The following is a 12,072-nucleotide window of genomic DNA, read 5'->3' as shown; positions in this document are numbered from 1 at the left end:
AAATTTCTTGTACAGTATACCATCATTACAGTCAACAATAAAGTATGAATATTTGTGTGTGTGTGTGTGTGTGTGTGTGTGTGTGTGTGTGTGTGTGTGTGTGTGTGTGTATATATATATATATATATATATATAACGACGCAACTTGTGTGGTAGCAGGATAAACAGCTTCAACTAACGGTAATTGGTAGATTAAATTTTTGTGTGCTAATTAGCAAGCGTTGATAGCAACACTATTGTCAAGGCTTGCTTCTTAAACTTAATCAAACTTAACAATCAATCTTAGGAGCTGCAGCTGTCCTCATTACTTTTACTATAGTGGTTGAGGTGAGGTTATTATCGTGTACTGCCTTGTAATAGTATACTGCAGGTCATTGACTCTTCAGTACTCCCATGTTCATTGAGTTAGTGACCTAATCAACGTCTGTGCTGCACTGTGGAAGAATGCTTTCAACAAAAACATTGGTGTCTTCTTGATCTAACAAAGTGTTAATGAGGCAGGACTGTGCTCTGCTAACCTGTAACCATGGCACCTGAGAATGTCAGGCAAGAAAAGACTTGAACACTTCAGAGCCCCTGCCAAAAACACACACACATTCTCCTACTTCCTCGCTTCCTCCCTCCCCCTTCCTCTCTGAGCTCCAGGTTTTATGATTACTTTGTTCCTGTAGGAAATATAACCCAGCACCTTTCCATCTCTCTGGGTTCAACAATGTTGGATGCTGAGAGTTTGGTTCATGGTCATCCATGTGTGCGTGTGTGTGTGGTCATGTCCATTTGCATCAACACGTTTGTGGAAGTCAATGCGTTCATAGGGGGACACACAAATCTGATCTTATCACGGTCGCTTTACGACACACAAATCTGATCTTATCGCGGTCGCTTTACGACACACAAATTTGATCTTATCATTGTCGCTTTACGACACAAAAATTTGATCTTATCACTGTCGCTTTATCTTCCTACTGTCATCTTGCCACACAAACACCACACACACACACACACACACTGAACGCAGAAACCTTGCCAACTGAGCTCTTCCTTCCCCCTCCTTTTTTTAAAACAATGTATCGAGGCTGGCTGGTCAACCCATCATTCCTCTGGCCCCGCCTGACGTAATACGGGGTGAGATAACATCTGGCTTGGTATTTCTATTACCCATTAGAAAAAGTGGAGGATATGGGGTCAGCACTTTAGCATGAGCACTAGCCAAAGAGAAGAGTGGTTCTCAGAGAACCAACAGACATTTTATTTTTTACCCATTTACCGGTACTTTGAGAAATTAGTAAAACGTGTACCGACTGCAATATGGCTTCAATGAGTTTCCTGCTATTTGGAATGGAAGATGGAAATAAGGGTTGGGTTTGAGATACCTGAAAAATGAAATGAGAAGGAGCAGCAAATGTGTCCAACTGCCTCACTTTTCTGATGCATATTATTATTATAGATTGTCAAGAATTACAATTGAACCACTGGTATATGGCTATAGTTATAAGCATGGACACAGAACTAGGGCAACCTCCACGGTACAGTGAGCTAAGGCTCCTGTCTTGAATTTTCCATGTCATAACCTTAATTCCTCACTGTTGATTCTCTTTGCATTAAGGCACATCACAGAGGAACTGCAGTTATACCACAAAACTCCCAGAGGTACTAAATTATTGGATACACTGCCAATTTTGCAGGTTTTCCTACCTACAAAGCATGTATGATTTTTAAATAATTAATTTCCATTTTATTGCATGACATAAGTATTTGATCACCTACCAACCAGTAAGAATTTCAGCTCTCACAGACCTGTTCATTTTTCTTTAAGAAGCCCTCCTGTTCTCCACTCATTACCTGTATTAACTGCACCTGTTTGAACTCATTACCTGTATAAAAGACACCTGTCCACACACTCAAACAAACAGACTCCAACCTCTCTACAATGGCCAAGACCAGAGAGCTGTGTAAGGACATCAGGGATAAAATTGTAGACCTGCACAAGGCTGGGATGAGCTACAGGGCAATAGGCAAGCAGCTTGGTGAGAAGGTAACAACCGTTGGCGCAATTATTAGAAAATGGAAGAAGTTCAAGATGACGGTCAATCTCCCTCGGTCTGCGGCTCCATGCAAGATCTCACCTCGTGGGGCATCAATGATCATGAGGAAGGTGAGGGATCAGCCCAGAACTACATTGCAGGACCTGGTCAATGACCTGAAGAGAGCTGGGACCACAGTCTCAAAGAAAACCATTAGTAACACATAGGCCTGTAGCAATGCGTCGATGACGTCGACGTCAAAATTACGTCGACGTCAAATTTTTGCGTCGAAGCTTCGCAACAGCTCGCCAAAACATTGCAGAATGGAGAAACAGCAACCTCCTCAAATAATTCCCAACAAAGCCCTGCAAAAAGCCCCAATAAAAGAAAATGTCCTAAAAAACAGCTCGCCCTAAATCATCGAAGGTATGGGAATACTTCAAATTTAGTCCCAAATGTAAAAGGTGTCATTATTTGCGCTCTTTGCCAAATGGAGTTGGCATACCACACCAGCACAACAGCAATGTGGGAGCATCTGAAACAGAGGCACCCCATTGTCACTCGTGAAGGAGACAATAACAAGTAGTACTAAGGTTGGCTAAATTAATTTCATGTTTGCGTAGTGTAGGGCTGCACAATTAATCGAATTTTAATCATGATCACGATTTTGGCTTCCCACAATCAAATTTGCGTGATCGAGCGATATTTAAAATGCGTCATTCCCTTCATAGAACAGTTTTTGCAAAGCCAATCTGATAGAGCCAGAGTGATAGAGAAAGACATGGCTCTGATCTCGCTAGCTCTGAATCTAGCGCGCCATAAACCACTGTCTGATCACATGTCTCCATGAGCCAATCAGAGCTGTTCCCTGCCTGCACCGCGCAGCTTAGTTTCTAGATGTAGACAGTCACAGAGGACAGAGTAACGTGAGGAAAATTCCACAACAGGTAGCAGTCGGTCATCATAAGCCGGTCACAATGTTTACCAGTTTACCAGTAAACGCAACGTTTTGTCCCGTCTGTGTTGTTTTTCAGACAACAGCAGTGACCAGTGCTAGTTTGTGTCTTTTAGCTCATAGCTTTAGCAGCAGACGGACGTCCCGCTGTTGGAATCCTACAGTGAAATACAGACACCCTACACTGTTTAGCAGTCAGCTACTGTGGCTAACGGTAGGCTAACATTAGCTGCTGTGTAACATGTTATTAGTGTTTACTAGCGTGACATTCAGCGATGTTTATGTTGCCTATAACGTGGGTTTCGGAGCATCAGAGCGCAACGCAGACATGTAAGTGGCAGCGTAATGAGCCAGAGAAATCCGCGTAGCTATTTCGTCTGGAAGATACCAGGCACCACATGCGCCGTTAACGTGAACAGAAAATTGCGTTGCCTGCATCTTTTCACGGCAAACATGTATGTTAAGCGGTCGCACAACAGCTGAAATGGCATACTCCTTCACAGTATCCTTCAATAAAGGAGGAATGTAGCACAATATGGATGTATTAGTAGGAATGTAGCACAATATGGATGTAAAAGCAGTTATAATTATATAATTATGTGACAATAAAATTTGTTTTGGCTAAACTCAACAAATAATCGTGATAATTAATCGTGATCTCAATATTGATCAAAATAATCGTGATTATCATTTTGGCCATAATCGTGCAGCCCTAGCGTAGTGTGTTGTGTATCTTGAGCTCTGCGCACTTCGGTGGTACTAGCTAACTATCTTAACTCTCCATGCAGTTTGTTCATGCTAGGTTAGTAGCTAATGTTAACGTTAGCTAGCTACTGGCGCCTAGACAGCTGTGTTTAGCTAACATTAGTTATCATCTAATGGCTTGAATGGTAGCTAGCTTAAGGCTGCAGAACACAGCTATCTATAGTAGCTAACATTAGCTAACGTGAACGTTAGCTACTAACCCTAGTTAGCACGAACACACAGAGAGCTAGGATGCGTTTGTTAGCCTAGCACCACCAAAGTGTACAGCTGCTAGATCTAGCTAACGGTAGCAAGCAGATTGCAGTAGCTTTGTACAGGAGAGATTTATGTTGGGAATGTAAAACTGAAAACAGGAATTTTATATTGTGTTAAACACTCTCAGGAATGTCTATACTGTGCACTGCAAGGTGTTTTTTTTGCACTACAATTTATTAATTTTTTAGAGTTATGAACTGTAAAAGAGTAAACAGGCTGGCCTTTCATTTTGTATAACAGTAAATTGTATTTATTTAATTTTGTGTAAAGCAGAAGCTTTTTTGCTGTGCAAAACTGTTTAATAAAGTATATTATTAAGATTTTTTGGTATTTATTTGAGATACATTATGGTTTTTATTAATCGAGCAACAGAAAAATAATCGTTAGATTAATCGTCCAATTAATCGTTAGATTAGTCGACTAATCGATAAAATAATCGCCCGATTAATCGTTTAATAAATAATCGTTTACCCCCAGCCCTAGTAACACACTACGCCGTCATGGATTAAAATCCTGCAGCGCACGCAAGGTCCCCCTGCTCAAGCCAGCGCATGTCCAGGCCCGTCTGAAGTTTGCCAATGACCATCGGGATGATCCAGAGGAGGAATGGGAGAAGGTCCTGTGGTCTGATGAGACAAAAATAGAGCTTTTTGGTCTAAACTCCACTCGCCGTGTTTGGAGGAAGAAGAAGGATGAGTACAACCCCAAGAACACCATCCCAACCATGAAGCATGGAGGTGGAAACCTCATTCTTTGGGGATGCTTTTCTGCAAAGGGGACAGGACGACTGCAGCGTATTGAGGGGAGGATGGATGGGGCCATGTATCGCGAGATCTTGGCCAACAACCTCGAACCTTGAAGATGAGTCGTGGCTGGGTCTTCCAGCATGACAACGACCCAAAACACACAGCCAGGGCAACAAAGGAGTGGCTCCGTAAGAAACATCTCAAGGTCCTGGAGTGGCCTAGCCAGTCTCCAGATCTGAACCCAATAGAAAATCTTTGGAGGGAGCTGAAGGTCCGTATTGCCCAGCGACAGCCCCGAAACCTGAAGGATCTGGAGAAGGTCTGTATGGAGGAGTGGGCCAAAATCCCTGCTGCAGTGTGTGCAAACCTGGTCAGAAACTACAGGAAACGTATGATCTCTGTAATTGCAAACAAAGGTTTCTGTACCAAATATTAAGTTCTGCTTTTCTGATGTATCAAATACTTATGTCATGCAATAAAATGCTAATTAATTACTTAAAAATCATACAATGTGATTTTTCTGGATTTTTGTTTTAGATTCCGTCACTCACAGTTGAAGAGTACCCATGATAAAAATTAGACTTCTACGTGCTTTGTAAGTGCGAAAACCTGCAAAATCGGCAGTGTACCAAATATTTGTTCTCCCCACTGTATGTATGTACAGTGCCTTGCGAAAGTATTCGGCCCCCTTGAACTTTTCGACCTTTTGCCACATTTCAGGCCTCAAACATAAAGATATAAAACTGTAATTTTTTGTGAAGAATCAACAACAAGTGGGACACAATCATGAAGTGGAACGAAATTTATTGGATATTTCAAACCTTTTAAACAAATAAAAAACTGAAATATTGGGCGTGCAAAATTATTCAGCCCCCTTAAGTTAATACTTTGTAGCGCCACCTTTTGCTGCGATTACAGCTGTAAGTCGCTTGGGGTATGTCTCTATCAGTTTTGCACATCGAGAGACTGACATTTTTGCCCATTCCTCCTTGCAAAACAGCTCGAGCTCAGTGAGGTTGGATGGAGAGCGTTTGAACAGCAGTTTTCAGTTCTTTCCACAGATTCTCGATTGGATTCAGGTCTGGACTTTGACTTGGCCATTCTAACACCTGGATATGTTTATTTGTGAACCATTCCATTGTAGATTTTGTGTTTATGTTTTGGATCATTGTCTTGTTGGAAGACAAATCTCCGTCCCAGTCTCAGGTCTTTTGCAGACTCCATCAGGTTTTCTTCCAGAATGGTCCTGTATTTGGCTCCATCCACCTTCCCATCAATTTTAACCATCTTCCCTGTCCCTGCTAAAGAAAAGCAGGCCCAAACCATGATGCTGCCACCACCATGTTGGACAGTGGGGATGGTGTGTTCAGGGTGATGAGCTGTGTTGCTTTTACGCCAAACATAACGTTTTGCATTGTTGCCAAAAAGTTCGATTTTGGTTTCATCTGACCACAGCACCTTCTTCCACATGTTTGGTGTGTCTCCCAGGTGGCTTTTGGCAAACTTTAAACGACATTTTTTATGGATATCTTTAAGAAATGGCTTTCTTCTTGCCACTCTTCCATAAAGGCCAGATTTGTGCAGTATACGACTGATTGTTGTCCTATGGACAGAGTCTCCCACCTCAGCTTTAGATCTCTGCAGTTCATCCAGAGTGATCATGGGCCTCTTGGCTGCATCTCTGATCAGTCTTCTCATTGTATGAGCTGAAAGTTTAGAGGGACGGCCGGGTTCGCCGAGATTTGTAGTGGTCTGATACTCCTTCCATTTCAATATTATCGCTTGCACAGTGCTCCTTGGGATGTTTAAAGCTTGGGAAATCTTTTTGTATCCAAATCCGGCTTTAAACTTCTCCACAACAGTATCTCGGACCTGCCTGGTGTGTTCCTTGTTCTTCATGATGCTCTCTGCGCTTTACACGGACCTCTGACACTATCACAGAGCAGGTGCATTTATACGGAGACTTGATTACACACAGCTGGATTCTATTTATCATCATTAGTCATTTAGGTCAACATTGGATCATTCAGAGATCCTCACTGAACTTCTGGAGAGAGTTTGCTGCACTGAAAGTAAAGGGGCTGAATAATTTTGCACGCCCACTTTTTCAGTTTTTTATTTGTTAAAAAAGTTTGAAATAGCAGCATGAATTTCGTTCCACTTCATAATTGGGACCCACTTGTTGTTGATTCTTCACAAAAAATTACAGTTTTATATCTTTATGTTTGAGGCCTGAAATGTGGCAAAAGGTCAAAACGTTCAAGGGGGCCGAATACTTTCGTAAGGCACTGTATGTATGTATGTATGTATGTATGTATGTATGTATGTATGTATGTATGTATGTATGTACACACACACCAATTTAAAGAATGGTTACAGTTTCTTATCTCCGTTTCTTATTCAGTAAAATATCTAACTGTTGGGTGGACAAAACAATTCATTTGAAGATGTCACCTTGGATTTTTAGGAAATTGTGATGGAAATGTTTCAATATTTTCTGTCATTTTAAAGACCAAACAATTAATCTGGCAGATAATTCAAAGAGTTTCTGCCCTACAATCAAAACAGAAAAGCCAAGTCAAATCTCAAGTCATTTGAACCAATCCAAAGTCAAATTATTCTGCCAGAGAAAGCCTCAAATCATTTTTTTAGGAGTCAAGACTAAGGTCTAATATGTTTCTGAACAATGACCATCACAATAATAGTGTGGCAGTAGTTTGACTGGATTTTAACATTTTCCTTTCAAAGCTGAATCATTAGTGTTTTGTCAATGGCCGAGGTCGTGTTTTAATGGAACCTTTATTATGACAAAAAAGGCTGTGCTACAAATTCTTTAGGTTTTTAAGGGGGTCCCATGTGCCTTTAGCCTGGCTCCGCCCTCCTACGTACTTCCGCTCAATTTTCATTTTCCTTCAGTACATCTGGGTTTGCGGTATATTCTTGGGTTTTCTCCGGCCAAATATTTGGCGGTCCAATCAGCGAACAGAGGGAGTGGCTGAGAACGATGACGTTGAGGCCGTGCACTAGAAAGATTCGGTCAGTTGTGGCAACGCCACCGAACATCCAGAAGTTAAAGCCCGAGCAAGAACAATATTTGCTGAGTTGTGTTGGTGGCCATGATGTTGTGGCCCTCCTCCCCACGGGGTTCGGGAAAAGTTTAATTTTCCAGCTATCTCCGTAAGTGGTGAAGGAGTTCGCTGAGGCTAACGCTAGCGCACATGCGCACGACATACGTCATGACCAAACGTTGGTTATGGCAGATCCAGAGTGGCTCTGGGCAGATCCAATAGTTATAAACTTCAACAGAGTACCCGCCTTCAAGGAAGTTAACACTTGTCAATGGAGAGCGGCCAGACTCTCTGTACAAATGAAATGTACGAGAGAGCCTGATAGGACCAGGCTAATGTGCCTTATGCTCTAAGGACACAATGTCAGGACAATCAAATCTAACCAAAATGATTCATAATTTCCAAAAAGTGTGAAAACTTTACAATACATCTCACAACAGGCAAGTCCAATTCAGATCGCTAATCCTGATTTTGGTGACCTGGCTCTTATCTATGCCTTAAATTTACAGCTCTAGCAAGAACAACTTCTACAAGTACATATTTTTGATAGAGCCAAATCAGAATCAAAATAGGTCTTTATACTGCCTCCATTAAAAGAGAATATATCACACACTGTGGGACATTTTAACACAGACATGCCTTATCAAGTTGCAATCCTTGCCACATCTTCGTTGTTATAAGATCTAGGCCTATAAACGACTGTTAAATGGAGTTAAGCAGGTCATTATAACCTCCAGATAAGATTCCTGGAAGAAAGTAAAGAAGGAAAGTCAGCTCATATAGTCATGAGACCAAAGTGTGACGGCTCTCCAGCTCTCATTATTGTGCCCCCTGGGTATACCTTTGCAAGACTATGCAGCACAAGCTGATACCATGCTGACATGTCACACTGAGTCCTACTTCCAAACAGCTGTATAACCTAGTAATGTAAGGCATGTGGTGGCTATTCTTCTCAACATCTGGTGCTCATGGTCATGTAAGCCTATGAAAACCCAGGTAAACTAATCTCAGGTAGGCGATAGCGGCAGGGACAGTGTCGAATCACTGCTTATAAACCTCTCTGCTTAAATAACAAAGAGAGGGCCTGCAATAACAGTATTTAAAATGGCATACCTCTCTTTGCACATACAATATAAGATATACTTAGTTGGTATTCTCTCCAGTTCTCTTTGGGTAAAGCACATGCAAGTCAGCTGCCTGACCAGAAGATGCAGCTCTGCAGGGTGAGGGGAAGCAGTGGGGGCTGCTGGATAATATCTACAGGGGAGCACTTCATTCATAACATCAACAGACAAACATCAACTGAGACTGTGAGACATTGTGGTGACGTTCTTTTTTAAACCCAGTCCAATGCCACTGGAAAAACTTGATCAATCACCTTAAAATGAGCATGTGTGTGTGGTGCAAAAGGATTAGAGCGTGAGATAACAGAGCACACCGAAGTCGTGCTAAAAATCTATTCTGGAGTACAACACAGTGATGCGAGAAGAAGACCCTTTTCTACCAGGTCACAGAGCACTAAAACCTGAGTTGATGACCAGTTCAACCATCCACTATTACATAAGAGAATGTCACTTGCAATAATAAAGCTCTATTACCAGTTCGTGAAACAGATCAAATCATGCTGACTTCTTTGAGGAAACCAGACCAGCATTAATTCATAAGCATTAGTTCATTAGAATGCTATCAGACTTCCCAGAGCAGCAGCACAGGAGTGTCGCTCATGTAAGCTGGGGCATGTGACCAGCTCAGGCCAGCACTGTGGGAAATTAGACAGTTTTGCACTGAGACAAAAGACAGGCACCAGCTGCTCTGGTGTTTCAGCGAACAAAGGATATATCAACCAAAATACCGTATTGCGAGATTAGATATTATTTGCAATGATATTTTCTCCACCTTACAGGGCACAACACAGTTAAATGACACCATCTGCTGAATATATCTGACTGTTCAATTGAACAAAAAAATGTATGCAACGGTGTGGCCATAAGATCCACATTATTAATTCTTTTAACTTTTTAAAACACTGTGAGAATGTCTTTTGATAGCTGCATAAAAGTGCCCACTAAAGTGCCATTAAGCACATCTAAAATAAGGTTAGGAGATATGATGATAAAAATGTGTCTACCTTTACAGACACACTATTCAGACCGTGGTATCTCTCACACCAACAAGATAAATAAATCATCAAATAAATAAATAAATCATCAAATAAATAAATAAATAAATAAATAAATAAATATATATATATATATATATATATATATATATATATATATATATATATATATATATATATAAAGAGGATTTTTACCCACATCATTCTCTCCTAATCTAAACTACCATCAAATACTGGGTAGATTACGACACACAGCTCTCACACACTGTGTAATAACAACACTGTGTGGTCAATACTGACTTGCACGTTTGGCTTCACGTCATCATCTTTTTCCATTCACCCCAGCTCCTTGGTCTTACACAACCAAAGAGGACTAGACAGGAAATCCGTGGAGAAGAGGAAAAGATACAACTAACAAACACTAATGTTGAGACAAGTGCTCAGCAATGTTTCTAGCAGGCCTAAAAGCCTGAAGATTCATCTAGAAGAATTTTGCTTGTTTTTAAGTTTTATTTTACTGTTTTTATTGTATTCTTTTAACTTTGTTTGGTCCTATTTTTAACAATGATACTCGTGTGCAGCACTTTGTGACTTTGTTCTGTAAAAGGTGTTATATAAATGTATTATTAAAACATTTAACTCTTACTAGATAGCAAACAGTCATGAGTGGGCGTACAGAGGTATTACAAACAACCAGACAAAAGCATCCAGTTTAAATGGACTTGGCAGCCACTCAAGGTGGCATTGACTTGTTAACTGGCAATGACTGCGTGGCTTCTTGTCCGACATCTGAGAGAGCTGGCAGAAATGTGTCAGCTGCTCTGAAGTGCACTCTTTTATCTGGTGAAGAGAGGCTCTGTCTCTGTTGTCTCATGGTAAAGAAACCGCTGCTAACATCAGCCAGCTACCGCAGCTACGTTACGTTAGCTAACGTTAGTTAGCTTAGGTTAAGCATTTAACGTTAGCGCTAGTGAGCTAGCCTGCTAACGTTACGCCCGTGTGCGATTTGATATATATATTTTTTTCTTGCTAGACAATGTGTCACCGTGTACTTTACTTATTACGTGCAAGTCGCAGTGTTACAGCCTGACACCAGTCAGCAAACGCAGCAAATGCCAACGGGATCTGGGTTGGGTGCCTGACAGGCAAGAGGCAGCATGCATCGGGGGACCTGCCACTCAAAACCCCCGATCAGTCACAACGATCCTCCGCGCCAATTTGACAACACTATCAAGCCCAGAGGAAGGCAGTTGACTACTCAGATAGTATCACATACCATTCTCTTCACCGTTGAGACTCAGGAAGAGCTGTGGCGTGGCTTTTATCCATCTATCGGCGGTGCTCTCGGTTAGCCTTGGAAGGAAAGCCCGGTGGAGGTTGGAGAGATCCGCTTCGGCTGCAGCTCCAACGGAAGGTTGCTTTTTCATAATTGTGCGACTCCAGACTGACGCTGCATGACGAGCCGGCTGACTCAGCCAGCACACTGTCACATGGCTGAGGCGGAGCCTGTCATAGAAATATATATGCAGATACCGCATTGGCCGCTGCTGTTCATCGGAGCGATACGTCGACGCGGCCGCCATATTGGGACGGAGTCGGGCCTCCTAATCGTCCTCTTAATTACCTACGCGGTTGGTTTTCATACCAAAATACTTTATCTTGTGTAGATAATTACGCGACTTTAAGCTTTAAAATAATTTAAATGGGGATTTATATATATATATACATATATATATGTATATATATATGTATATATATATTTATACACCCCCCCCCCTGCTTTTATTTCGCATAAACATCCAAAAGCAGTACAAAAGTCGCACGAACGCCTGGCCTTTTCAATTAGTCTTTATGCTCCGAACATAGACTGTAAAAAAGAATAAATCCAGTAATCATAGACATATGTCTATGTACAGTCATTGGGTCAGAACGGATCTCCGTCCCAAAATGGCAGGGGCAGAGACGCATCTCACAAGCCGGATGCGGTATCTATGCATATATATATCTATGGGAGCCTGCGGCCACATGTGCGCTTTGTTTTAGTAAATATAGTTTATGAACCTTAATAAAGCCACGCTAAGGGAGCCTTATTAGAAAGTTGTACCCAATAGGAGTTTTCTTAATTTTATAGACTGATATC

At 41.5% G+C, this 12,072-nt stretch overlaps 1 protein-coding gene across 1 annotated transcript in view; it reads right to left on the bottom strand.

The window, feature by feature from the left end:
• The window catches only part of trpm7 (transient receptor potential cation channel, subfamily M, member 7), a 46,209-nt gene extending 34,816 nt beyond the window's left edge, over nt 1-11,393 (bottom strand). The window contains exon 1 of the mRNA XM_039794343.1: nt 11,209-11,393. Within this exon, the coding sequence (XP_039650277.1) occupies nt 11,209-11,211 (3 nt within the window). The 5' untranslated portion in view covers nt 11,212-11,393. The remainder of the gene's footprint in view (nt 1-11,208) is intronic.
• Between the last annotated feature and the right edge of the window lie 679 nt (nt 11,394-12,072).

Source organism: Perca fluviatilis, chromosome 3 (assembly GCF_010015445.1).
Source record: "Perca fluviatilis chromosome 3, GENO_Pfluv_1.0, whole genome shotgun sequence".
Taxonomy (NCBI): domain Eukaryota; kingdom Metazoa; phylum Chordata; class Actinopteri; order Perciformes; family Percidae; genus Perca; species Perca fluviatilis.
The sequence above is the reverse complement of the archived record's forward strand: the minus strand, read 5'-3'. Positions and strand labels throughout refer to the sequence as shown.